Consider the following 24,484-nt stretch of genomic DNA (forward strand, 5'->3'; position numbering starts at 1 on the left):
TTGCTGTTTGACATTACTGTTGCGGGAAATGTAATTGAGAATTCTTATTTTTTTAATCAAAACGTACTTATAAAAGGATAAAACTGCATCTATTACTAAATCATTTATACAGTATACATTATATGAAAGTGTTTATTAGTTTAGGGAATTTTGTGCAACTATGGCAAACCATCTGCCTAAATACTGACAGGAAAATGAACTAGATTGGGATTTGACTGAAAAAACAAGGTATAGCAATCAATTTTAGTTTGTGTAATCAAAGTGGTGACAGTTGCACATGGCACTGAACAAACTGTGATGGTCTAACTGGTGCTTTAAAAACTTTTATTTGCTGCAAAATTAACTGTGCTCAAACCTCAAACACCCAATCGGTAACTAAGATCAAATTTACAGCTGCAATTACAAACTTAGGAAAAATTGAGAAACCCAGTCGTTAAGATCAAGAGTGAGTTGGGAGAAATTTGATGGCTGTCTGTGGAAAGGCAAACACCTTGAAACACAGACATTAAACCTTTTAATTTTTCCTAAATAAGGATCAGAAAATACATTTTAGGCTACATGAAGAGAGTGTCATTTTGTTAGTTTTCAATTTAGAAATGGAATTGTGCTACATATTTATTTTTAGTGTTTCTTTTACCGTTTACGTTTAAATTAAAATACTTACATTGGTTGATACAATATTTTGTAGTAAAACATTTGTTTAATTTAAACCACTTAAAAAAAGGTTGTATCTATTCCTCCTAATATGATCTAGTGTTTGTTATATTGGGTTTATCTTGATGTTCAATTAAACTTTAAACTGGTTAGGCCTGTAAAATCTGAATAAGCTAAAAAATGAAGAACAAAAACCCATTCTACAGTATATCACCATTTCACAGCAAGTGAGGAAAAGTTGAGCTCACCTAGTGCAGGGCCAAGAGCGGCCATGTTGGGATCCATGTGAAAGCTTCCCATCAAGAACTGGGCTTCAGCTCCAGTCGGGTCTATTTTAAGACCTGGTGGAAGACTCATGTTCTGGGTCAGGTAATACTGGTACAGCTCAGCCTCCGAAGGAGAGGCCATAGCTCCCAAACCAAGTCTTCCATGCTGCATCTGAGTCACATTCTGCTGGAGAAGCATCATGTTGTGCATGTGCTTCTCACTTGTCATGTGGATACGTAGGTTCCGGGCCACATTTGTCTCGTAGTCACATACCTCACACCGCCAAGTTGGTTTACTCTTCGGTTTGGTTGGAGAAGGGGCACCACATGGGCCAGACATATGGGTAGAGGACTGTGTGGGATGGTGTTGGGGAGGGTGATGGCTACTGGCCTGAGTCACCGATGGGACAGCTACCACTCCTCCGGAGCTGTGTCCAAACACCTGTTCCTGTGCAGAACCAATGGAGCCTCCATTTTGGAGTGTCTGCATGTTGTTCAGGTGCTTATCTGACTGCATGTGGATGCTTAGATTGCCCTTTGTGGTGGTAGAGTAGTTACACACCTGGGAAAGATAAAATATTTTATTGTGATATTCAATATTACAATGATAAATAGAATCTGAGATACCATATATTGCTTAAAAACAATTATTTGCTATTTGTTGCAACATACCTCACACCGGAAGGGCTTATATCCACAGGTATAGCTTTCACCACGCGCCAAACGGGGGTGACTCTGGCCGCTGCTGCAGTACGCACAGGAGCCCCCGGAATCTGGGTGTTTCTCTTTCATATGGGCCTCCAATGTCTGTTGATACTTGTAATGCCAGTTACATTTGGGACATTTAAGTGTCTTGCATGAATTACGTGAATGCATCATGGTCATGTGACCACCCAAGGAGCGGGAGGAACCCAAAACCGTGTCACATTTAGGGCACTCAACACCACTTCCACTAGTGCCACCAGAACCATGGTTCTGTGAACACTCCCCAGATCCCATTATGTCACAGGAGCTCCCTGGTAGGGGGTGAGAGTGTCCATGAGATGAAGAGTAAAGGTGATGATGATGATGGTGCATGTGGTGATGATGCAGAAGGGCTCCATTTTCCTCCTCTCCCTCTGCTGGGCAATCATTTGGTTCTGGAGCTGTGGCACTATCTCGATTGGCACTTTCATCAGCAGCAGAGTTTGAGGGCAGGGGCGAGGAGGAAGTGCCAGTAGAGTCATCCTCGCTCTTTCTGACAGCTACAGCCGTCAAAGCCATGGGAACCGTAGGGCCATGGCAGTTAAAGCTTGGAGGGAGCTCTGATGTCCTCCCTCCACCATCGGCAGATGAACCTTCTTCCTTGACCGAAGAGGATGTGGAAGCAGGGGCTTTGCTGCTGAGTGTGGAACTGACTGCAGAAGAGCAGGCAGAAGGCTGGAGAGTGCTACTAGGCATTAATAAAGGAGATTTGGAAATGCTTTGGTTTGAGACAGCTGGTTCCCCTGCTTCACCCTCGGCGCTGCTACTGTTACCACCATAAACCGCTGCAGTGTTTTCTGACACCACCTGATCTTCTTTCTTCCCTAAAAACAATTCCTCCTCTTCTTCAGATCCTCGTATCTGGCTCAATAGATGCACCTTGCTTCCATGGCTCTCAGTGTTCTCATTTCCAGTACGCTCCTCCGTTCTCGCTCTCTGTTTGGGCAGGGCACTGGAGTCTTTGGCAGAGCCTGGGGATGAGGTAAGAGTGGATGCTTTGGGAAGACTCAGTCCTCCAAGGGAAAAGACTGAGTTGAGTGGGGTTTGTTGCTGCTGCGATTGTTGGGGGCCAACATCCAAGTCTTTGTTAAGGAGTTTTTCACCACCCCCACCGCTGCTTCCAGGCTCCAGATGGACACCACTAAATGAGCCATAGAAACTCTGTCCCGAATCGATGGGAAGAAAGGTAGATGGCAGAGGAGTGCTCTTATTTTTTGGTTCCAGGAAACTGATGAGGGGCTCTTTGTCTTTCCCAATGCCCTGGATGATAGCAGATGCATGCTTATCCCCAAGCAGTCGTCGCTCGTCCTCACACAGTGTCATGCGGTGATCATGAACAGCATGAGTAGCAAAGGAACGGGCATAGCCAAAGGACAGCTTGCAGAGAAAGCACATAAGAATAGGCTTACCCTTTCCGTACAGGGCTAGCCCATCAAATTTGGAGAAATCCACATTGTTGGGAACATCTTTGGATACAGAGGACTTCTTGGCAGACCCATCGCTGTTCAGGTAATCCTTGTTGCTTTTGTGACGCACATCAAAGACACGAAAACTGTGCAGGACAGGGCTAAAACCCGCCATTGTTGAGGTACTGGGAAAACCTTGGTCTGAATTTCCAAACCACTTCCCAAATGACGAGGCTATGTGGAACGTATTAATGATCTGTGGGTAGACTGAGGATGAAGATCCAGCAGGTTCCCCTGTTTTCCCCGAACTCATAAGAGAGTTTGTGGGAAGCAGGCCAGGCACCATGCCTCCACTACTTTGGATCAACTGACTAAGGCTCTCCACAATGTAGGCGGAGCCATCTGGCTGGTAAACTATCTCTCCAGCTAAGTTTTCTACATCACTGCTTTCCTCTTCTTCTTCCTCATCTTCCTCCTCCTCTCCCTCCTCACTGCCACTCTCAGGTGGTCCCTGCTGTTGTGTAGGCTGATGTCGCAAGAGGGAAATGCCCCCTCCCCCTGAGGTCATGGGTACCCCAGGGAAGGGTTGAAGACTTGGGAAGCAGCTGTCAATCTCCATCTCATCTAAGTCCTCAGATTCTTCCTCTTCTCCACAGCTCACTCCCTCTTGCTCTACACCCTTCCTTTTGGTAGATGGTTGGCCTGTGGCAGAGCAATCGCGATGGGCTTGAGGTGATGTTACCCTGTCATGAGGGGAAATTGAGTTTTGTGGTTGAGAAGCAAAAGTAGCAGTGAGACACAGAGGATCCAAGGGAGAGGCCTGGTTGGTGCCAGTGGCCTGTGAGTTAGAGTGATCGTTCCAGGGCTGGGGTCGTTGCTGCTGCTGGGAGGAGCTGAGCCCATCGTCTGTCCCAGAAATCACGGGAGACTCACAGCTGTCCATGCTGATGCCTACATGAGGCGTTCATCGCATCCAGTCCTGCAGAAACACACAAAAAAGTATTAAAACAAGGTTATGGTTGTATAGGGGGTAGTTAATTCTTAAACCTATGCATAAACAAACAATCTCTTCTGAATGATGAGTCTGTCAGGAAAGATCAAACAAAGAAAACATCAAAGCATCACTATGGGAACTTTGACAGAAGAGAATCAAATGTATGGTGAACTGTGTGAGAAATAAAAGTCTGAAATATAATTGGAAAAATGACACCATGCTCATTACACTAGATTAGGCACTTAAAGACAATACCTGAGACAAGCACTAATAAGCAGTTTGTGATTCATCTCCCTGCCATATCACAAAGGTACCATCTTTTATCTTTGCCTTCCAAACAACACTCCTAATCTCATATTCTTCAAGTCCTACATCCATTTTTTAATTAACTTGCAGTCAAGAAAAAGCAACAATGACTAACTTAATGGTTCAAATAGATTCCATGTGAGATAATTAGACACTGAGAAGTCACCCATCAGCACATTGTACATTTACATAACTGGAAAAAGGAAAGAAAAATAAAAGAACAATTTAAAAGAGCAGCTATCTTTATCTATGTGCATCATAAAGTATAAGAACATTTTAATGCACCTGGAATAAAGAGGTACTGTCTCATGATAGGGTAAAAATATAAGTAACAAGAATACTTTTTAAGGCTGAATTGCATAAAGCTGGGCTGGGATTTCACTGCAGCTGTGTTTAGATCTTGCATCCAATAACCTCTACGCATTGCCTGGATTCAAACACTCAAGTGATCCTCCGCCTCTAAAATAATAAATGGGAGCTGAGCTTTCGGGAGCTGGCCATGCCCTGATCATCCAAGAGGCCCAACACAGGCTGCAATTTAGTGAGCAGAAGAGATAAAATGATAGCGCTAGATACTGCTGAGCTAATAATTTTATTAAAGGGATGCAGCCAACATTGATTAAAGAGGGCAATCGGGCTGAAACCAATAACTGTGTGCTGGCCTTTAACCCACTAGCACTGAATATTACATGAGCAAAGTTTCCCGGCACCCAGCTCAGAGCCATGTCCTGGTTGATTAGCACATTCACTGCTTGTGCTTGATTTATTTACTTATTTACTTAGGGATGCAAATCTCAGCTGTGATCAGAATGGAGTCTACCCCCACACCTTAACATATTAACCACAGAAGGAGAGACGAGATTGATAAAGTCTGTCTCATTCTTTATGAATGTCTGATGAAGCCTATCTCTTGCATTACATTTTCCTAATTCCTCAGGCCTGCTTGCACATTTTTTAAAAGGAAAAAAATACATACAATATGCATAAAAAAACATCATAATTTCATTTTTAACTATTTACGTTGATAACTTTAATTTATAATGGATCAATGCATTTTAAAAGTAGAGATGAACAATGAATGTGAATTTAAAAACTGCAATAAAACAAGACTTCTTATTAAGACACATACTATTTGCATTCTTATTACATTTCAATGTTATATTTACATAGTTTGCAAATAAAAAAGAAATATCCCCTGTATTAATTTGCAAAACAGGTTAAAGATAAATTGCGTTACACACTTAGACGTGATTTAGAGATGACTGCCATATAGAGTGAGACGACAGTAGCTGTACGGCTCTGTATTTATGAACTTGACAACCATTTCACTTTAATTGACCAATGGTATTGAGTGCAATGTCAGATAAAAAAAATATCTATATGTAAAACTATGCTCAAGATCCTTATACAGTCATTCCTAAGGAGAAAAGGCAAGACTACCAAATACACAAAACCCCCAGTCAACAGAAGATGTGAAAGGACTGTCACACAGACTCATTTCTTTATGTCTTATCTGTCCATTGTCACACAATTAGTGCCTGTCATCTCTTCAAACCTGAACCCAACCCTGTCTATTGAGACCAGAATACCAAGTACACAATTCAGGGATAAAGCGTTACTTCCATCATAACCTCTGCAGATCTCTACTGGTCCTTTTCTCGTGATAAGTCAGAGTATGGTCAATTTAGGGTACTGTTCTAGAGGATGAGTGATATTACTTTCATTACAGTGCCAAGATACCTGAAGTAATTAACACAATACAGAATAACGTGACTCTTGATCAGCACCAGACCTCGGAACTGGTTTGGTGTGTCCACTGCTTACAGACAACAGTATTGCCCTTTAAAATCAAGATGGTGTAATTCAATAAACTTCAGTGGTTACTGATGAGCTATGGGATTGTCTGGAGTCGGAAAGTCGCAGATGGGCCAACTGATATAACGCTGTTTGTCTCTTGGAGGTCTGCCTGGCTCAGTGACACCTGTTTAAAGCAGGAAAGGCTTTAATCTCTGGGAGGCACTAAACAAGACCGAGAGACAGACATAGAGACGCGGTCGAAGAAGAAGGGAAGTGGAGGAGGCTGGATTCTTGGTGTGCTGACTGTGTTATTAACCACAAATCAAAATGATGGAGCAGTCTGTTAAAGGTGACTACTGCTAAGTTTTTATAATGTTCATTGATATACTGTAATATGTAGAAAGCAACATTTTTCTTTGCGTTCTGGCACTGCATCAAGTGATTCTGCTGTGGCCTTTGCCCTTGTGTGGTATTGTAAATCTGAATGTGGGCCCACTAAGTTGACATTAAGCAGGCTGTGTGCAGCCAAAACAAGCCTTAGCTGACAATAAGAGATAATCACAGGGAAGAAAAGGCCAGATTCTTGAGCTGATCTAAGGAGAGCATGCTGTTGCATGGATCTCAAGTGTAAGACCCAAACGTTGGTGCCCCCTGCTTTCAAAGATCTTGTGCCATAATCTCCTTGTTTTTTCAGGTCTGACAAAAAATAATAATAATAATCACACTCCTTTCGCATCAAACTATTTTATTAATACGGGAGAACATTAGTACATTAGTGAACATTTGGAGGGACTGGGTCTGAATGTCATTTGGACGGGTGAAAAAAGAAGAAATGTTCTTTCCTTATGGTGGGATTTAACAGCCAATTGAATTGTTAGTTAAAGGCAAAGGAACCGTTTGATTATGAAAATCCCTGATTGATCACTGGCCTTGCTCTCTTAAGGCCCTTCTCTCCAGGGTCTCCTGAGGTAATCAATTCAGATTTCAGTGTAAACTGTTATTTATATTGGCAAATGGTGTGTCTTCACCGCTACTTTAACATAAAAACCTACTACACAAAAGTCTTGAGAAATCCCACCCTAAAAAAAGGAAAAGTTCTAACAGGACTCGAGGACATCTAACATTGCACAAGATCTGATTTTTAATTGTTTCCTATTGATGTTGCTTGTGTGTGTCTAGCCATCACTGGGCCTGGCCAGCTACCGCAGGGTAAGGGGGCGCTTATTGGAAAATCAATGGTGTGAACGCTAAGCAAGTTACAGGAAGAAGTGGGAAGGATGAGTTCTTATTGATAAAGCAGGGGAAAGCTTTTGATGTTGCACTAGGGACATGCTCGATGATGGGCAAACCATTGTAGTCCTCAGGCAGAGTGGGGCTCAGGTTTTTTTTTTTCCAGTTAACCACCAATAAATGCATGCATGTACTGCAGTATTTATAACAGGTCAGCTTTAAAGCGTAACATGGGTTGGTTAACTTTAACTTGCACTTTGACCAGTAACACAGGAGGATTTATACGTCAATATAACAGAGTAACAGTAAATTAACTGCACTAGAAGATATTTACATTTTCCTTGGGACGTGTGTATATCCATCAAAACATTGTGTATGTCTGTTTATCATGTTTGCCAAGAACTCAACAGGTAGTCTAATCAAGCGCATCACAAAACCATGCATATCCCTGTATATTCCACAGAGGCGTTCTCTTTCTACGAAACATATGACGTTTACTTGGGGCTGTTGGAGTACACCAAAGCATCAGCACTATACATGTGCTGAGGGAGAATACTCTCACCAATGAAATTTAGAAATTTGGTTTAAAAAAAGTGTTACTACCTTTTCACAGTTAAGTGACCCCCGGAGACTTGCAGTTAAATATTAAAAAAATAAATACATGATTTCATACCTAGCTAAGATACATATTTGTTTTTATTAGGGACTGTCTGGAAAATTACTAATGCATGATAGCATGAGTAAAACCTAATGAATGAATAAATAAATACGCTTTGCCAGATATTGGCAGTTATCTGGATCAGTGATCCTAATCATGGGATCCTGATCATTCACGCTTTGATGGATTGTAAGAAATATCTATCCCCATAAATAATGATATACAGTAGGTCCAAAATGTATGGGCACCCCTTTTAAATAAATAAATAAACATGCAACTGATCCAGACGAAATTCAATGGGGAATTGAGGAACCAATCAGACATAACTGTGTCAAATTTAATAAAGATTGATCAATCACGAACCAAGTTTTGGATTTTTGAAATTTCGCCCATAATGAGATTTTTTTTTTTTTTTTTTTTTTAAACTGATCCAGAGTCAGTATATTAATCTGGATCCCCACCAAAATGTAACACATATAACCTCTAACAACTGTAACTCTAGGGTGTCAAATACAGTAACAAAGAAAATGCAGAGAAAAAAATAAAGTAAAATTAGGTATGTGTGTGTTTAGACGAAGAGGTGATCTAGTATCGCTCCAACTGGAGGAGGCAAAAAGTCACCTTAGGTCGATGGCACTCAGCCTGTAAACAGGGCTTCCCGTAAAATCAATGATCTTCAGTAGGTGCTATCAGTCCATGGAACAGAAATAGCCATGACTGTGTTGGGTCTGAGACAGGAAAAAAACACTGCTTTGTGTGTGTGTTTGTGTTCGAGTGTGTGCCAATTGAAAAGCTTGGTCACAATCATGTTGGAAAGTGTTTCTCAAAGGCGACCAACTGACATGTGGAGCATCTGTCATGCATTTAGCTTGCAGATATAAATGCAAAAACACATTTAATACATGCATGACAGCAGCTTTATGTCACTCTGTGTGCATCAAGCAAGAACTAAATCAACTATATGATGAAAAATTATCAATATTGTATATTTGAGGAAACTCAAATAGCTATTGTTTTAGTTTCCCAGCACTCAATTTAATAAATGTTTCGATCAAGCAGCACCAGCCAGATAGGGTAAAATTGATTTGTTTGTAGTATCAATTGTCTCCTTTGTTAACAGACCCGAAACAAAACATTTAAAATGATTTTACCCTTTATGTAACACCGACAAATTGTGCTCACTTATTCCCATCTGAAAAAAAGAAAAGAAAAAAAAACATCCACCCATCTATTATCAGACACGCTTGTTCCTGTTTTTCAGGGTTGCGGGGGTCTGCCGGTGCCCATCTCCGGTTCACACTGGGCGCAAGACATGGGTACACCGTAGACAGGGCGCCAGTCCATCGCAGCGCAACACTCACACTCACATTCACTCAAACGGGCAATTTAGACTAGGGGTGTCCCGATATTGGATATTGGTCCGATTATAGCCTGAAAATGAATATCGGATATTGGATTCAAATTTCCACATTTTCCAATTTTTTTTAATTTATTTATTTGTATGCATTCAATTGTAGAATACTGTATATATTATGTTGAATGTTAAACATTTATGTACTAATTGGTTAATAATAAATGGGTCAGTTTTTTCTCATACCTACTGTTGCTGACCATTGTTCTCTGTTTGAGTAACATCACTTGATCAAGCCTTTTCTAGCATTCTACACTACAAAATAAGTAATTTAGTTTTTTTTTATTAAAGAAAAGAGAGGAAAAAAAAATTTAAAATATTCCAAAAAACAAACAAAACAAAAACAAAAGTATGTATGATTCATGCTGATATTGGATCATCACTTGATCAAGACTTTTCTAACATTCCACACTACAAAATAAGTAATAAAAGTATATATGATTTGTGCTGATATTGTATCGGATCAATATCAGTATCAGCCGATACACAGGGCTGCAATATCGTTACCATATTGAAAGTGAAACAGTTGTATCAGGACATCCCTAATTTAGAGTCTCCAATCAACCTAACAGTCATGTTTTAAGATTGTGGGAGGAAGCCGGAATACCCGGAGGAAACCCACGCAGCACGGGGAGAACATGCCAACTCCACACAGAAAGGACCCAAGTGTCCACCCCGGGGCTTGAACCCAGGACCTTCTTGTTGTAACCACTAAACCACCGTGCGCCCCAAAATAAAACAGTCGCCACAAAAAAAGCAGCTCGCTAAATCGCAGCTCATATCTGTATATTACTGAAACGCAGGAAAGTCTGATTAAGTGATCAGACTGAATTCCATCTAACTTCCAAATGCCTCCAAAAGGGATTTACACATGGCACCAGAGTGTTCCCTCAGTTTTGGAGGGTGTGAAAGAAACAGCGTGGTTGTGTAATTAGAGGTAGTTCATTAGCAGCGTGTTAATTACTGAGTTCTGCAGAGCGATTGAGAAAGACTTGGTAGGGTGGCAAAGCAAAGGGAAGCAGCGAACACACAGCAGGAAGCTCCCAGTCTCCTGCCAATTAGCAACCAGCATGGGGGGGCTTCTCTGGTGCACTTGGAGTACAAATGTGAAAAGCCACATATAATTCATTCAAACCTTTTTACAAGACAGAAGAAGAAGTGAAGGCAGATGAAGTGGGCTTTTTTGAGGCCTTTTGATTTAGTTTTATAGGGAAAACACAAGCTAAACCAACATATATCTATATGATGAAAATGCACTCAAAAGTCTCCAGTAATTGTGAGAACTAAAAGAGCTGGATGTTTCTTTGAAAAAGAACCTTTTCTTTGAGTAGTGTCAAGCAAAATAAAATTTTCTCTCTGAAAATATTTTTTTTGTTACGTCTCAAAGTTTGTTTGAAAAGCTTTGTAATGTATCAGTGCATAATCTATCCTTGGAAACCATGTATTGATGTCTATTCTGGGTGGGGCTATAGGATGAGAAGAGTGCATGGAGCTTAATACAACTGTATGGTGCAAGTAAATATGCAATGATAATTTGTCCAAAAAGTTATATATTTTTTGCACAAAACAAAACACTTCTTGCACGTGATGTGGCTTTGCTCTAGATCTTCATCATCAAACCCAAAGTGTTCCCATATCAGAGAATTTGACTCGCCACTTGTTTACCAAGTGTTTTTGGTGCGTTTCTCCTGCCATGTTTCAAGACCACTAGTCACAACTTTCCTCGTGTTAGCCTGCACGCTAGCTTTGGCTTTGAGTGGGGCGGGGCAGAGGGGAGGAGCTTGCATGTGCTTGGATTAAAGAACTCAAAGTTAGCATTAATAACATGTGTGTGCCAAGTTTTATTATTTAGTGGGTTTGTTTTATTTAGTAAAGAAAACATGTACTTTTTTTCACCCCAATAATCTGTTATTCTCGATTCTGTTATTTTTGTAATTGTTTGATGTAATAATCAAAATTGTAATTGAATTTCGATTATCGAGCAGCCCCTAATGCTGAACGTTCTCATAGGAAAGAATGCAGGATGGCAGAATAAACAGTTAATACTTAACTAATCAACCAGAAAACAGCACAATAATAGATATTGGGAAGATTTTTTTTTTAAATCTAAAAAAAATAAAAAATAAAATACAAATCTTAGAAACTACTATACAGTATAGGCCTATAGGCTTCTGTAATATCTGCATTTTTACTGAATGACCAAAGAAAATATGAGACACAAGAAGTCAGAGGGAGATATTTGGGCCGAAGAGGAAACGAGGGAGCTAAGGACACGTATCTAATGAAAGGTCAGAAACAAGGGGGAGATATACTGATCAAAGTCCTCAAGCCCCAGGACCCTTATTCCCACTAATTATCAAATCTGCCTCTATTTATATCTGCTGCAAACAGACATTCTCTCGCGACTGGATAAAAGTGAAATCTACAAACTACAATATATCAGGTCACACGCTTCATTTGTTCTGCCGCATAGCTGCATAGTAGAAGTGAAGGTAGTGTAAAAGAACCCATATGCGAATTGTTGTAAAATTAAACTTCAGCATTGTACAAAATCTGGATAAAATATTCAAAAGTCACTGAATGACATTCATTTTGAGGCACAAAGCCAAAACGTAAAGTGGCCAGGCTGATGTCTGCTTCCCACATCCATATCTGCATGCACACCTTCTTGCCATTTTCCAGCTAAGGAAACCACAAACACTGTTGGTAAATTGATCAATACCATTGAAATATTAAACCTCAAGAAGCCCCATTATTGATTAACAGATACAGTTAAACTTTGTACCTACACAAAAGTGGAGAGTCATGCAAATTTTATGGAGACAGAAAAATCTTCTCAACCCATTATGTGGGACAATTAGAACCCAAAAACCCTTAAAACGCACTGTTATACACACACTCACAACACCACACACTAATTCAGTGGTTCCCAAACTGCGAACACACCCACTCCAATGTTTAAGAGAATTATTTGCACTCACAGAACTTCATTATTACTGTTCCATTATACATTTTACCTTTTAAATAATTTTTTGCAAAGGTGTTGAAATTTTTTTAAAGAGGAGCACAACAGAAAAAAGAAAAATGTTTTTCTGCCCTCTGTTGTCATTCAAAATTTAAATAATCAAACTTTTTGAAAAACCTTGTAGCTATCGGAAGAGATTTAGTGCAATGGTTGTAAATTATTTAGTCATGTACCCCTTGTGAAATATATGGTTGAAAATATTTGGTCAAATAAAAAAATGTTGCTAAAAAAAAAAAAAGAAAGAAATAAAAAAGTTAAAGTGTAAAAAAACACAAAACAACTTTGGCCTTGGGTGATCCTGAATTTAGAAAGCCATCCACATAATACTTAACATTAAATTGAAAACTATTTTCAAAATAATTTCTTCATGAACACAATTTCTAAGATTCAAATATTTCATATAATTTCACAGACCATTTCAATTACCTTCACGTATCACCAAAGGTACACAGACCCCCACTTGAAAACCACTGTTCTAGTAGCTCTTGAGGTGGTACAATCTTTGTTTTGACAGCAGCAAACATGTGAGCAGGCTACATCCATCGATCATGTCACACTGACAGACCAAGGACATGGATGACATGTGTACAATACTTGGCCTTTCTACGTAATCAGGAAAAACAAATACCTTAGAAATGACCCTGTGCTGCACCTGCTAAAACACATTCATTACTGACACCTGGAATTACACAAATATGTTGAGCTGATCATTCTTAAAGTGAGACACTCCCTATTGCTAGATGAAATTTCAGTGCAAAGTTACATGCAATCACTGTGTCTTTAAGGAGTTATGAATAATTGTCGGAAAAGGAAAATACATCAAATGCCATGCTTTAAAAAAGAAAATCAGTGGTTAAAAATAATCGGACAAGAAAGTGATGTAATTTCCTTCCGACACTTAAAAGTTAGGAAGTCATGTTCAGTTGAGCGCTTAAACCTGAGTAGGGTGATAAGATCCGTTTGAGAAAGGCATGGGAAAGCCAAATGACCAAGAAACATGAGTAATGGGGGTGAAAGTTGTCCATGGTGAGAAGAGAGATGTGGAAAGTCATGCAGCGTTATGTGTGGAAAATGGAAACTTACTATCTCCTTTATGCACCTCATACTGAGGAGCACAGCAGTGCCTTACATGTGCTAGTGGATATGTGCTCAACCTTTATTGAGGTTGAGCACATATCCAGACACACACACACACACACAAAGTAGGGATTAGAATGTCCGAGGGAAACCATTCTGTGGAAATTATTTCTTTGCAGGAGAAAAAAAAAAAAATGCATGAAAGGCAATCGTGACCTGGCCTCTAATTCTAGAGTAGGATATCCTGGATAAATAATTAAAGGGTTGCTTTGAGGACCTTCTGGAGCTGAACCATTCACTCCCTACTTCACATTTGCTAAAGTCATTAATGACAAAGATTTAAAACAGAAAGCGAAAAATCTTTCAAGTGTGCAGATACTTTTTTAAATAACCTGGTCCAAATTCCTCCCTGCTTAGATGAAGCTCTTATCCAGGGAAAGAAATGCACCAGTGGAAACAACCTCTGGGAAGAGGTATATTAGTTGTTACTAGGGGTGGGAACCTCTGGGTACCTCACGATACGATACGCGATGCAAATAGCTCACGATATGACGATACTGCGATTATTGATAAATTGGTCAGAAATCAATCTACGATAATCTATGACATAATAAGAAAAAAAAGATTAAGTGAAAAAATGTTTTTTTTTAATGTACATCTCTGAAAGACAATGAATTGAAAAAGTGTCCTATGAACAGTGACACTATTTTAGTGTAACATTTTTGTAAAGAAGTGTCAACATACCAATGTAAACAAATAAGTATCTCTAATAGTGCTTTCTGTAAACCAAAAATAGTGTCTTTCTTACCAGTGACACCATTATAGTGCAATATATTCCAGTAAACACTATATTGGTTCCTTCAACAAACAGTGACAACATTTCTGTGAAGACGCGCCTGCACATTTTAGTGAAAAAGCAGAAAAGGTTTTTTTTTTTTTTTTTTTTTTTTTTAAAAAAAAATGGATACTTAGCGCAAGCATATCGATAATCGATCGTGCGAAAAAAAAAATTGCGATTAAAGGAGGTAATCACGTCAAATGACTAATGGATCCACACAAAAACCATCTACTCTTCATATAAACACACACACACACAAAAAGGTGCTAAAACTGATGTCTGAGACACAAAAGTAAAAGTAACCTTACCTAACCCTAATGGATATCGCTGACATCTTATACCGGGCTATTTCCGGGTCACCGTGACATATATCTCCAGTTAGCACTCACAACTTAATCGCAACATGTGCCACTATTCCAGTGAGCAGTGTGGTTAAACTGGATCAATGAAATGGGAGGAGGGGAGGCTCTCAAATGAGGAATTCCCATTGAGCATGAAACACCCGAGTAATTAACGGAGAAAAAAGGAAAGCATAAGAAAGGCTGAATTCTAGTTTACATGCCACATGCAACTAATCTTGACTAGAGCAGTTTGTAAACAGAGCACTCGTAAATCAGCTCCTGATGCAGATGTCGTCTTAAAAGGAGAGAAGAGCTTCCCCTACAGTTAGCAAGGACAGATTCCAAGGCAAACCTTGGAAGGTGATGTGCATTCCTTCTGAGTACAGCTGTGATAAGGAACCATCAACAGAGGAAAGGAGGAGGCAAAAACAAAAGAAGTACAACTTGTTAGGTGTATAACAAGGTGGCCTGGAGGGCAATGTTGAAAGACACCTCAGCACTTGACTCTGAAGTGCGGGAGAAACATCAAACAGCATTTTCTGTAGCTACGGTGAACACTGACAGAACCGACGACAGCGTTCAGAGGCCCTTTTGTGAAGAGAAACACTACAGTAGTGTGTCAGGAAACAAACAGGCAGAAAGTGCTGAACAGACAACAGTTCTTTGCTTCAGTTCTGATTGGGATTACTAGGTATCACATCTAAACCAGAAACCTGCGTAGGGGAAACGTCTGCCATGAGGAGGGTACGAAATTAAAAGAAAACAAAAAGGTTAAAATATATATAGAAATATTGTATCTTTTATTTAGAATGGACAAAATATCAAAATGACATCATCTGCATAGACAAATACAAGTGACCATCCAGTTTTGTGATTTTTTTTGTCCAAAAAGCGAGCAACACCATCCAGCTGAGGGAGTGAGTCCGGATATAACGTTCAGTCCCAGAACCAGGGTCAGCTACCTAGAATAACGGGCCGGATGGGGCTCGCTAGCGCACTTCACGGGAATTCTGATACAGCACACAGCGAAAATATGTACAGAAGAAAAAGACGAAGAAAAAAAAAACAAACAAACACAAAGGAAGAGTGGGGGGAGGAGCCGCTGCTGCTGTCTCACAATTAAACAGTCACAACAAAAATGAGTGAGTTACAATATTTTAAACCAGTGGAATCAAGCAAAGTGTGCCCTCGTGGGGGCTATAAATGAAATCCAGTTATTCCAGATCTGGTAAAATGTATCCTTTAGGTTTCTTATTTGACAGGTCAGTTTTTCCATCCTAAATATTTCTAAAATTATTCCAATCCAATCACTTTGGGTAGGTAGTGTAGGGCTTCACCATCAAAATAAATTAAAAAAAATTACATTATTTTATTTTTTCTATCGTAGACAAATGAGACTTGTGGCCTTTAATAAAGCTGCTACCCCAATACTTTTTCCATTTGATAAAATCTTAGTGTTTTCACGCATTGCATTGTGGGATGTGGAGTCCTATAAACGGATGTGAAGAACCGTTTTTACTTAATTTTTACTGCAATTTCTTGTGTTTCTTCAGTACATTTTTGTTCTAGTTTGTTCCAGCTATTCCCTGTGATATCAGAATGAAGCAAAAACACTTCTATGCACCCGTCTCCGTGACTCCACATCCCAAAATGCAATGCGCAAACATGTCAATAAACAACTGTCAAGCGGCAATTTCAACCTTTTTCCTTTCTCTTTCGGAGTACAGGATGTTGGATTCCTTCTTCTATGAGATATCAACAATGATTATATCTCATTTTTATTAAAGAGCAAAGGTAGCAGCTTTAAACATTTAGGATGTTTGTTTTTAAATCCACATGTATTACTAATAGTTCAGAGAAAGATTTCGATTCAGAATTCCTTCATTAATCCCAGGGGGAAATTGCTTTCATTACAGCCACTTAAGAAAAATCACAAATAAAAGAATAAAACGTATAACAAAGATGAAAGAAAGAATACACATTAAATAAGTGTATAATTAAGTAAAAGACTGTTAAAAATAAGGATCAGATACACATCATGTATTGAAAGAAGGCAGATATCAGTGCTAAAAGGAGACTGACACTGTGAGCAGGAAAACAAAACTGACAAATGAGAGGTAGTTAGTAGCAGAAAAAAAAAAGAGATGGGTTATTTTAAGACATGTCGAGTGTGTTAAAAAAGGTCTGCTTATTCTGTCCTCTCCTGGCCTGGTCTGAATGTTGTGACAGCTACAAAGTTGTGAAGCTATATTTGAGAAGGAGCAGCCTCCTGCCCTTCATCTCCACACACGTTCACACACACACACACACACACACACACACACACACACACACACACACACACACACACACACACACACACACACACACACACACACACACCCCACACACACACACACACACCAACCACACACACACACACACACACACCACATACACACACACACACACAGCATATACACACACACACACAGCAGCCCTTGTTCATCTGCCTTAATGAAATGGCCACATGCCTTCTCTCATCCCAGAGTTGCTTGCACACTGTAGCACCTGGTAGATATAAATCAGGCCTACTGAGCTGTATTTGGGAAGTGAGGCATTAAGCATGACACGGGCTGTCAAAGTTCAGATCGCACCGACCGCAACATCTAGTTGAACCACTGCAGAACAAACCCAAAACCAAGGAGCAGGCCTACCATCGCCCTCTTATCTTCTTTCTCCTTGCACTGAATGACATGGCGGCCACATCTGGAATCCAGCTGGTCAATCTGCTGAACACAGCGTAGCCTACGACCGAAGAAGCACCCACGCTTGGGGATTTATGAGAAGAATCCCTTTTCAGAGAGAGGAAAAACCTCAAAACAATGAGGTTTCAAAGGAGTGTTCCAATCCCATTTATCTGTGGGCTGTATTATCCCAGTGCTGAGAGGGCTTGTGGGTATTACAGTTTTTAAGAGGTGTTGGTTCTATTTCAGAGCAAGCAGATAAAAGTAGATGAGCGCCTGGGTGTTGAGCTGGTGTACTGTATGTCTTCTATGTGCATGTGCGAGTGGAATGTGAGTCACGTGAGCTTGAGGTCTGAAGGTCAAACACTGCTAGAGAAACCACACATTCCTCAGAGGACAGGCGCATCTTCAGAGCATGAGCCTTTGTAGGTTTGTCTCCTCTTAAACTGATACATTTGTAAACCGATTCAAATATTGTTTTTGTCACTTTAAAATATTTTACTGCCCGCTTCAAACAACGAGCAGAAGAAAACTAGGAACTAAAAGAAATCTTTGGTGAGGAAGTAATCAACCATGCCCTCGATTTGATTGTACAGATTGGTAGATTATAATCTGCACAACCACCAGTCGAATGAAGTACAGGTAGTACACCCAAAAATGTGCCTGAAAATAGGGGATGTGTTGAGAAGTGCAACATTATCACTATTTATACATTGCTGAGTAATTAGTGTCAGTATAACAATCACAATCAGCTTTATTAGCCAGGTATGGTTAACACACAAGGAATTTAACCTACGGTAGACTGCGCTCTCGCTGTACAGCGCAAAAATTAAGTAATATAAACAAGTAATCAAAAGACTATGGGCACAACGAAGATAATAGTGCAGTAAGTACAGGGCTTTACCTAATGACAGATACCTCTAGCAGGGAAAAAGTTAGCACGTGAGGATTATTAAAGCACTACTTTAATGACTCATAACAGAAAACGCATGTCAAGAGAGTCAAAACAGCTTTGAGTTCTGCATACGGTGCAGAACACTGACAACAGTTCACAATTTGAAGGTCATTTGTTACTAAAATAAGTAGAACATGCTATAACAGAAATCTGATTGGCTGTAGTGGGACATGCTAACATGGCGCCATCTTAGTGCAGGGCTCAGAGAGGCGGTCGTGCATGTACATCTATGGAGGTAAAAGGTACTCTCAAACTACAAATATTCACAGAATTTTCCACCAATTTTTGAATGGTTTCATTTGTTTAAAACCTCACACATGTAGCTATGACGTTATGAATGTTCACAAAGGATACAGAGTAGACAGCTACTTTTATACCGACAATATTAACGATGCTTGAAAACTGATCACAAAAAAATAAACAAATAATAATGCTAATAAAGAAAGTATTTAAGATAATTACAGCAGTATAACTAATGACAGTGAGAATCATATTTATTAACAGCCATGAAAAAAATACAAGCTATAATAATATGGTTGGGGTTATTTGTTTGTAAAAAAAAAAAACCCCGTCTGAATATATGCTGACGATTGAGCGATTTATGTTCACTTTAACAGCGCAAACACATCATTCCTCTCTAGATGTAATGCACTGTTATAGTGAGTTCCCCTGTACCAAGATGGCCGCTATGCTCTATGTAGGCACATCAGCTCCACTTGGCAGCAGCAGTCTATGCAGCATCTACATATAATGTAATGTCTATGGGCTACAACACCTAATGATGTGAATCTAAATGTTGGAAAGAGAGAAAATAACTCAATGAAGCTGAAGCCATCTTTTAAGAAAGAATAAAGTTACTCTGCACACATTTAGACCAAACATACATGCTATGACACGTTGTCAAATTTTTTAAATAATTTGTGTTGATGCGTGTGTTCCCCCAGTCTTTAGGTTGTACATAAGTAAAACTTGCGGGAACATGCACACATGGCAACCACCATCAAAATCAGTAGTAATGTAACGATCCTAGTTGTGAAAAATACAACTACATACAGTACAAATGTAAAAATAAAAATAAAACAAGGAGAGGGTTGAGAATCAGAGCCTGGCCAACTGGCTCATCTTGAAAGTTCAAGTTGAATGTCACTACAAATTACAAGTTGACAGATTTAACTGCTCCCGGTATGCGTTTCTTACCATGTACAGTCTGTGCATCCCTTCAAACAGCTGCTCTCAATAACGTCTTTACATGACTTCATCTGGGGAGGGCATACATTTTATGTTAATCCATACGGTAATCCTAATTTCTATTTTATCTAATTGTATATAATGAATAAATAAAACAGCCTCAATTCAAAGTAAATAAACATGTCTTAATTTATTTTACAGGGGAAAGAATAAGTATCAGCAGCGGAGACAGGACAGCAAACCACTGCAGAGGCTGTGTTGCCAGGTTGGGTTTAGAGTTTCTGAAAAATGTTATATATTTATGGGCTACATTTTAGTTGAGTTTTGACACTTCATCAATAGAATTACCAGTTCTATCTGATTATACAGAGCTATACTTCAAACCAGCACTGACACATTGAAACCCTACACTAAAACTAAAATATTTAAAGACTATATACTGTATTGTGTATTTTTAACACACAATGTGACTCTCAACCCTCTGCCAACTCAACCATATTGCATATGCTTTGTCGAATTCTAAAAATTGTCATCCGTTTGGGTGATATTGAAATAGACACCCCAACATTTTCTCTTCAGCTGTTTTAAGGCTAAAGTTATTAGCTCCGCTACCTCACAAACAGGGAAGTCCAGTTTTGAAATTGATGGGCCGCAATCAGCCTTTTAAGTAGAGTTTAATAACGTTACGGTGTAGCGTTCTAAAGTTTCTTGTTAAACAGGAAATGGATTTAAGAGTACACCACCTAACCAAAGTAGATAAAGTGTATTCAGGACAATACAATCATATGATTTGGCATTTGGTAATTTGAGTATGTCAGCGTTATCTCTATGACTGTGCATGAGTTTATCCATATTCCAAGTTATTGGGACAGTCCAATAACATGTAGGTTGACTAAAAGTTCTAAGTTGACAATAAATCTGAGCATGTACATGACTGTTAATAGGTGTTGGCCCTGAATAACTGTGTAGGGTGAAGCTAACATATGTTCCAGAATAGGCTCAAATAAAGAGGATAAGCATGTAGAGAGGATGCTGGCTATGACCAGCCATAAATGTTCCCCCATTCTGAACAGCTAGCCCTGAAGTTCAGCGGTGACGATGGGGCGATGTAAAACGAGAGGGTGCCTGATCAGTTCATAACCTGTAATTAGGGAAAAAGTAATTGGAGTGGACTCGCATATGCCAGGTGCACCTCCAAGAGGCGGGGCAGTGGTTTGCCCTTTGACTGGCTGTGTGCGTGTGTGTGTGCGCCACAAGGGACCGTGCAAGGTCTTCTATTGTGGAAAAAACAAGACTCCACCAACAATGTCCCCAAATAACATAATTAAGGAGTGCCGTGTGTCTATAATGTCCATATAATTAAAGTAGTCATACTGAAACCTTCACCCCACATTCAATGCAACTAAAAGTATGGATATAAATTCACAAACCAACAATATATGCACACACACAGTCCACCAATTGTTCATCTTCAATGTTCTTCTGTTATTCTTAGGAAATGCGTAGCTCAACATATTCTCATGGTTCACATTGTGGATCGATGTGATCGATGTGGTCATGGGTAATCTAACCAATAATACACCTTTCTTAATCAATGTAATGAGAGGTGGGTGTTAATTGGGACAGAATACGATGAGGGTGGATGTTTTAGTCTGATGCATTTTGCAACACCTGAAAATATTTGCTGCACAGGGGGAAAAACAGTTTAACCGAGTTGTTTTTGCGATAGAAATGAAAAGCATGTGCATTGGTAGTACACAGCGAGAACACGGTATTTAAAGGAACATCTGTTTGTCGGCCCAACCACCATATCATTACCAGTAATTAGTCGCAACACCTGCAGTTGTGTGGGTGCGGCCGTGCTCTCTACTCTTAGAAAAGGTTTATAAGAAAACTCATAAAACATCTACCTCTTCATCTTTCACGTCTATTGTGTTTTGCAACAATACTGACTTAAACACTCTAACAAAATAACAACATTACAAAGTACTATTTGAAACTGACGTGACTTCAAATAGGTTAATATGTATCAACTTTATTAAGTATGAACTGAAAGTCAAAACTTTTTGAATTTTGACTGCACCAATGCTTACGTTAGACAATTCACTGTTCAAGAGGGTTTCTTAGGTTGTGAGCTCACTCATGAAATGAGGTTTGCAGTAAGTAGAAGAGGCCTTCACAGTTTTCTATAAACAAGACCACAGTATCTACTTAAAACACACAGCTAAGATTATCCTTTCCACTCAACAGCTAAAGTGCTAATTTATTACCGAGAGACGGGGGCTTAAATAGTAATCAAACATATTTCTGCATTTAGTTTAACTATATATATTGGGTTTTATTACAAAATGTAGCTCTGATATAACATAATTTGCATTGCTACAAATGGTGAGGCTACCATATTGTAAATGTTGGACATAAGTCATGGAAAACTCGGTCAACTAATGAAGTCATTGACTGAAACAAGTGTGCAATAGTGTTGAACGACATGAAGTCAAATGTCATGCCACCTTATCTATTGTAAACCTGTCTATATCTGATGAGAAGCTGCAGCAGACAACTATAAAAAGTATGTAGAGCAACAGGAAAAACCTGCCTGACAGATATTTTTGGTCTGTCAGCTAAATAAATGTAAGTAGGAAGTGATGGTAGGGAAACAGCCTTTACCAGAAGACAGGCTGTTTCCCTTATTATTAAACAGTGAGGCAGATTAGTCAAAGTGGCTCTCAGCCCAGAACATCTCTAGACAACAATGTATGATAAACAACACTTTTCGTGTATACTATATGTGTGCAATAAAAGTTTTATTCATTTGAATAAATATGTATACATTAAAGACAAGGCCTTTCCTTCATGCCTACCATGAGCTGGAGGATATCTGATAAAGATGCATTGACTTTGTACTGAAGCATTGAACATTTATGTGTCAAAGGATTGGATGAACAAAAAAATAACACAATCGGGTTAAAAACAAAGTGGCCCCTGTAAGAGCCTGAGCTTCCCCCAGCCTCTAAATTATCATGGATGACATCAGTAAAAGAGGCATGGGTCCACTTTAACCCCATACTCCAGCCCATGTCTGAGCAGGTCAGGACCTCTCCATTAGGACGCAGGTCAAAGCCACATAACTCTTTAGCTAAGGTGAGGGTTAGTGTGACGCTGAGTCCGGCCTAGGTCAACCAGGGGTCTCTGGCCGCTGAGGTTCATGGCAATACAATCAAGTTAATCAATGTGGCTGGTAGGCTCAGGTCAATAATAAACTCCCAGGCTGTGAAGGGTCACCACCTGTTCCCTGGCCTCACCTTGAACTGTCCTCACCTCTCAAAGGGCCTAGATTTGGATTTCCAAATAATTATTAATATAAAAAAATAATGAGAAGTATCCAGTTTATCTGTAACCTTGCTTAGTGTTCTATGGGGGTGCATGTTTCTTGTACTTGCATATTAATTATCCATTTTATTTCAGTATTTTGCTCCTCCCCTCTCTACATTTCTTCTTTGCCCGCAGACTCTCGTCATGAATGGAAGCAGCATCTTTGGCGGCTGCCAGGATGAGGCAGCAGTTAATTCTTGGCTGCCCTCCCTCTTTGTTTAAAGGCACGGATAGGGTTTCCAACAGCTCCAGCTGGCTTGATACAAAGGCGATCTCAGAGCAGAGGCACAGTTCCAAGCAGGTGAGCTAACCTGTTTCATTCACCATTAAAGCCCTTATCAGTCCTTCAACAGCAGGTACACTAGCCCTTATACCTTGAGAAATGCTTACTATATTGTGCACCAAATTACAGTAAACAAAATTATTTAGGTTATAATACCATTTCCTGACCAAAACTGAGCCCTGTCCCACAAGAAAATGCATCTCCCCTACTAACAACATGACATGTTATTAGGCTGCATAATGAGCATTTCATTTGCATACATCTGCTTTATTCTCTTGATCGCTACATATTTGTTAAGATTGAGGGTATACAACTAATGACCAATCGCCTTGTGCCACACCCTAAAGACAACTAATTCCGTCGCACACCAAAAGGATTTTGGCACAAGACACAAGTGGGCTTGTCAAAACGGACACTAGGCCAGTATCAGTCCCAGTCCCCTTCCTGCCTCTGACTGTCCTTGGTTCTGCATTAACTAAAAGGACAATTATGTTGAGAACAATAATGCTTTTCACAGGGCCTGTGTGGTCATTAAAGCAGTGGATCTGGTTACAGCAGCCAGTGTAAGCTAATTACTAAATGCTATAAGTGGACCCTATTGCTCTCTAATTAAGTCATGTTCTTTCTTTTTTTTTTTCCACATAAGGATAATCTATTGAGTGAGTTTTACCTTTGACTTTTGTTTGTACAATTTGCCATATATGACCTTATTGTAATGCTTAACTTCTCTTTACTTCGCCAACCTTAGCTTTTTTCACTGGAAATAACCTAATGAAACTTTGCATCTACTGTGCAATAAGTGAAACAATGCACGCTAAGATAGGAAAACCCAAGTCAAAACATTTAACGTCCTAAATGCTGAAAGAGACAATATTTTCGTGACATGTGTTTGTTTTCTCTCTCTCTCTCTCTATATATATATATATATATATATATATATATATATATATATATATTCAAAACAAGGCCAGGAAATTCCTCACTTGCATTTTTTGGGGGTACAATATCACAGATTTACAAGCTATAATTAAAGGGAAAATGGATGACTGAATGTCTTAAAAGTTTTACAAATGGAACAATATGTCCTATTCCGCTGATAATTACATTCATGCTGTTATCATATGATTAATTTGACTGCATTAAAATCTGAAAAGGCTCTGGTAAAAAGACAGGTTTAGCTGTTGGTGTATTAGTTAAACTGGAGGTCATTTTA

At 39.4% G+C, this 24,484-nt stretch overlaps 1 protein-coding gene across 3 annotated transcripts in view; it reads right to left on the minus strand.

Annotated features, from left to right (window-relative positions):
• Nucleotides 1–24,484, minus strand: part of zfhx3b (zinc finger homeobox 3b) — a 132,314-nt gene that overhangs the window by 79,960 nt on the left and 27,870 nt on the right. For all 3 annotated transcript variants that reach the window (XM_028443351.1, XM_028443349.1, XM_028443350.1), the window contains exons 2-3: nucleotides 1,593–4,049; nucleotides 903–1,482 (exon numbers count right to left, since the gene is read on the minus strand). In XM_028443351.1, coding sequence (XP_028299152.1) covers nucleotides 903–1,482; nucleotides 1,593–4,013 — 3,001 coding nt within the window. In that variant the 5' untranslated portion in view covers nucleotides 4,014–4,049. The remainder of the gene's footprint in view (nucleotides 1–902; nucleotides 1,483–1,592; nucleotides 4,050–24,484) is intronic.

The sequence above is a fragment of the Gouania willdenowi genome, chromosome 3 (assembly GCF_900634775.1).
Source record: "Gouania willdenowi chromosome 3, fGouWil2.1, whole genome shotgun sequence".
NCBI lineage: Eukaryota > Metazoa > Chordata > Actinopteri > Blenniiformes > Gobiesocidae > Gouania > Gouania willdenowi.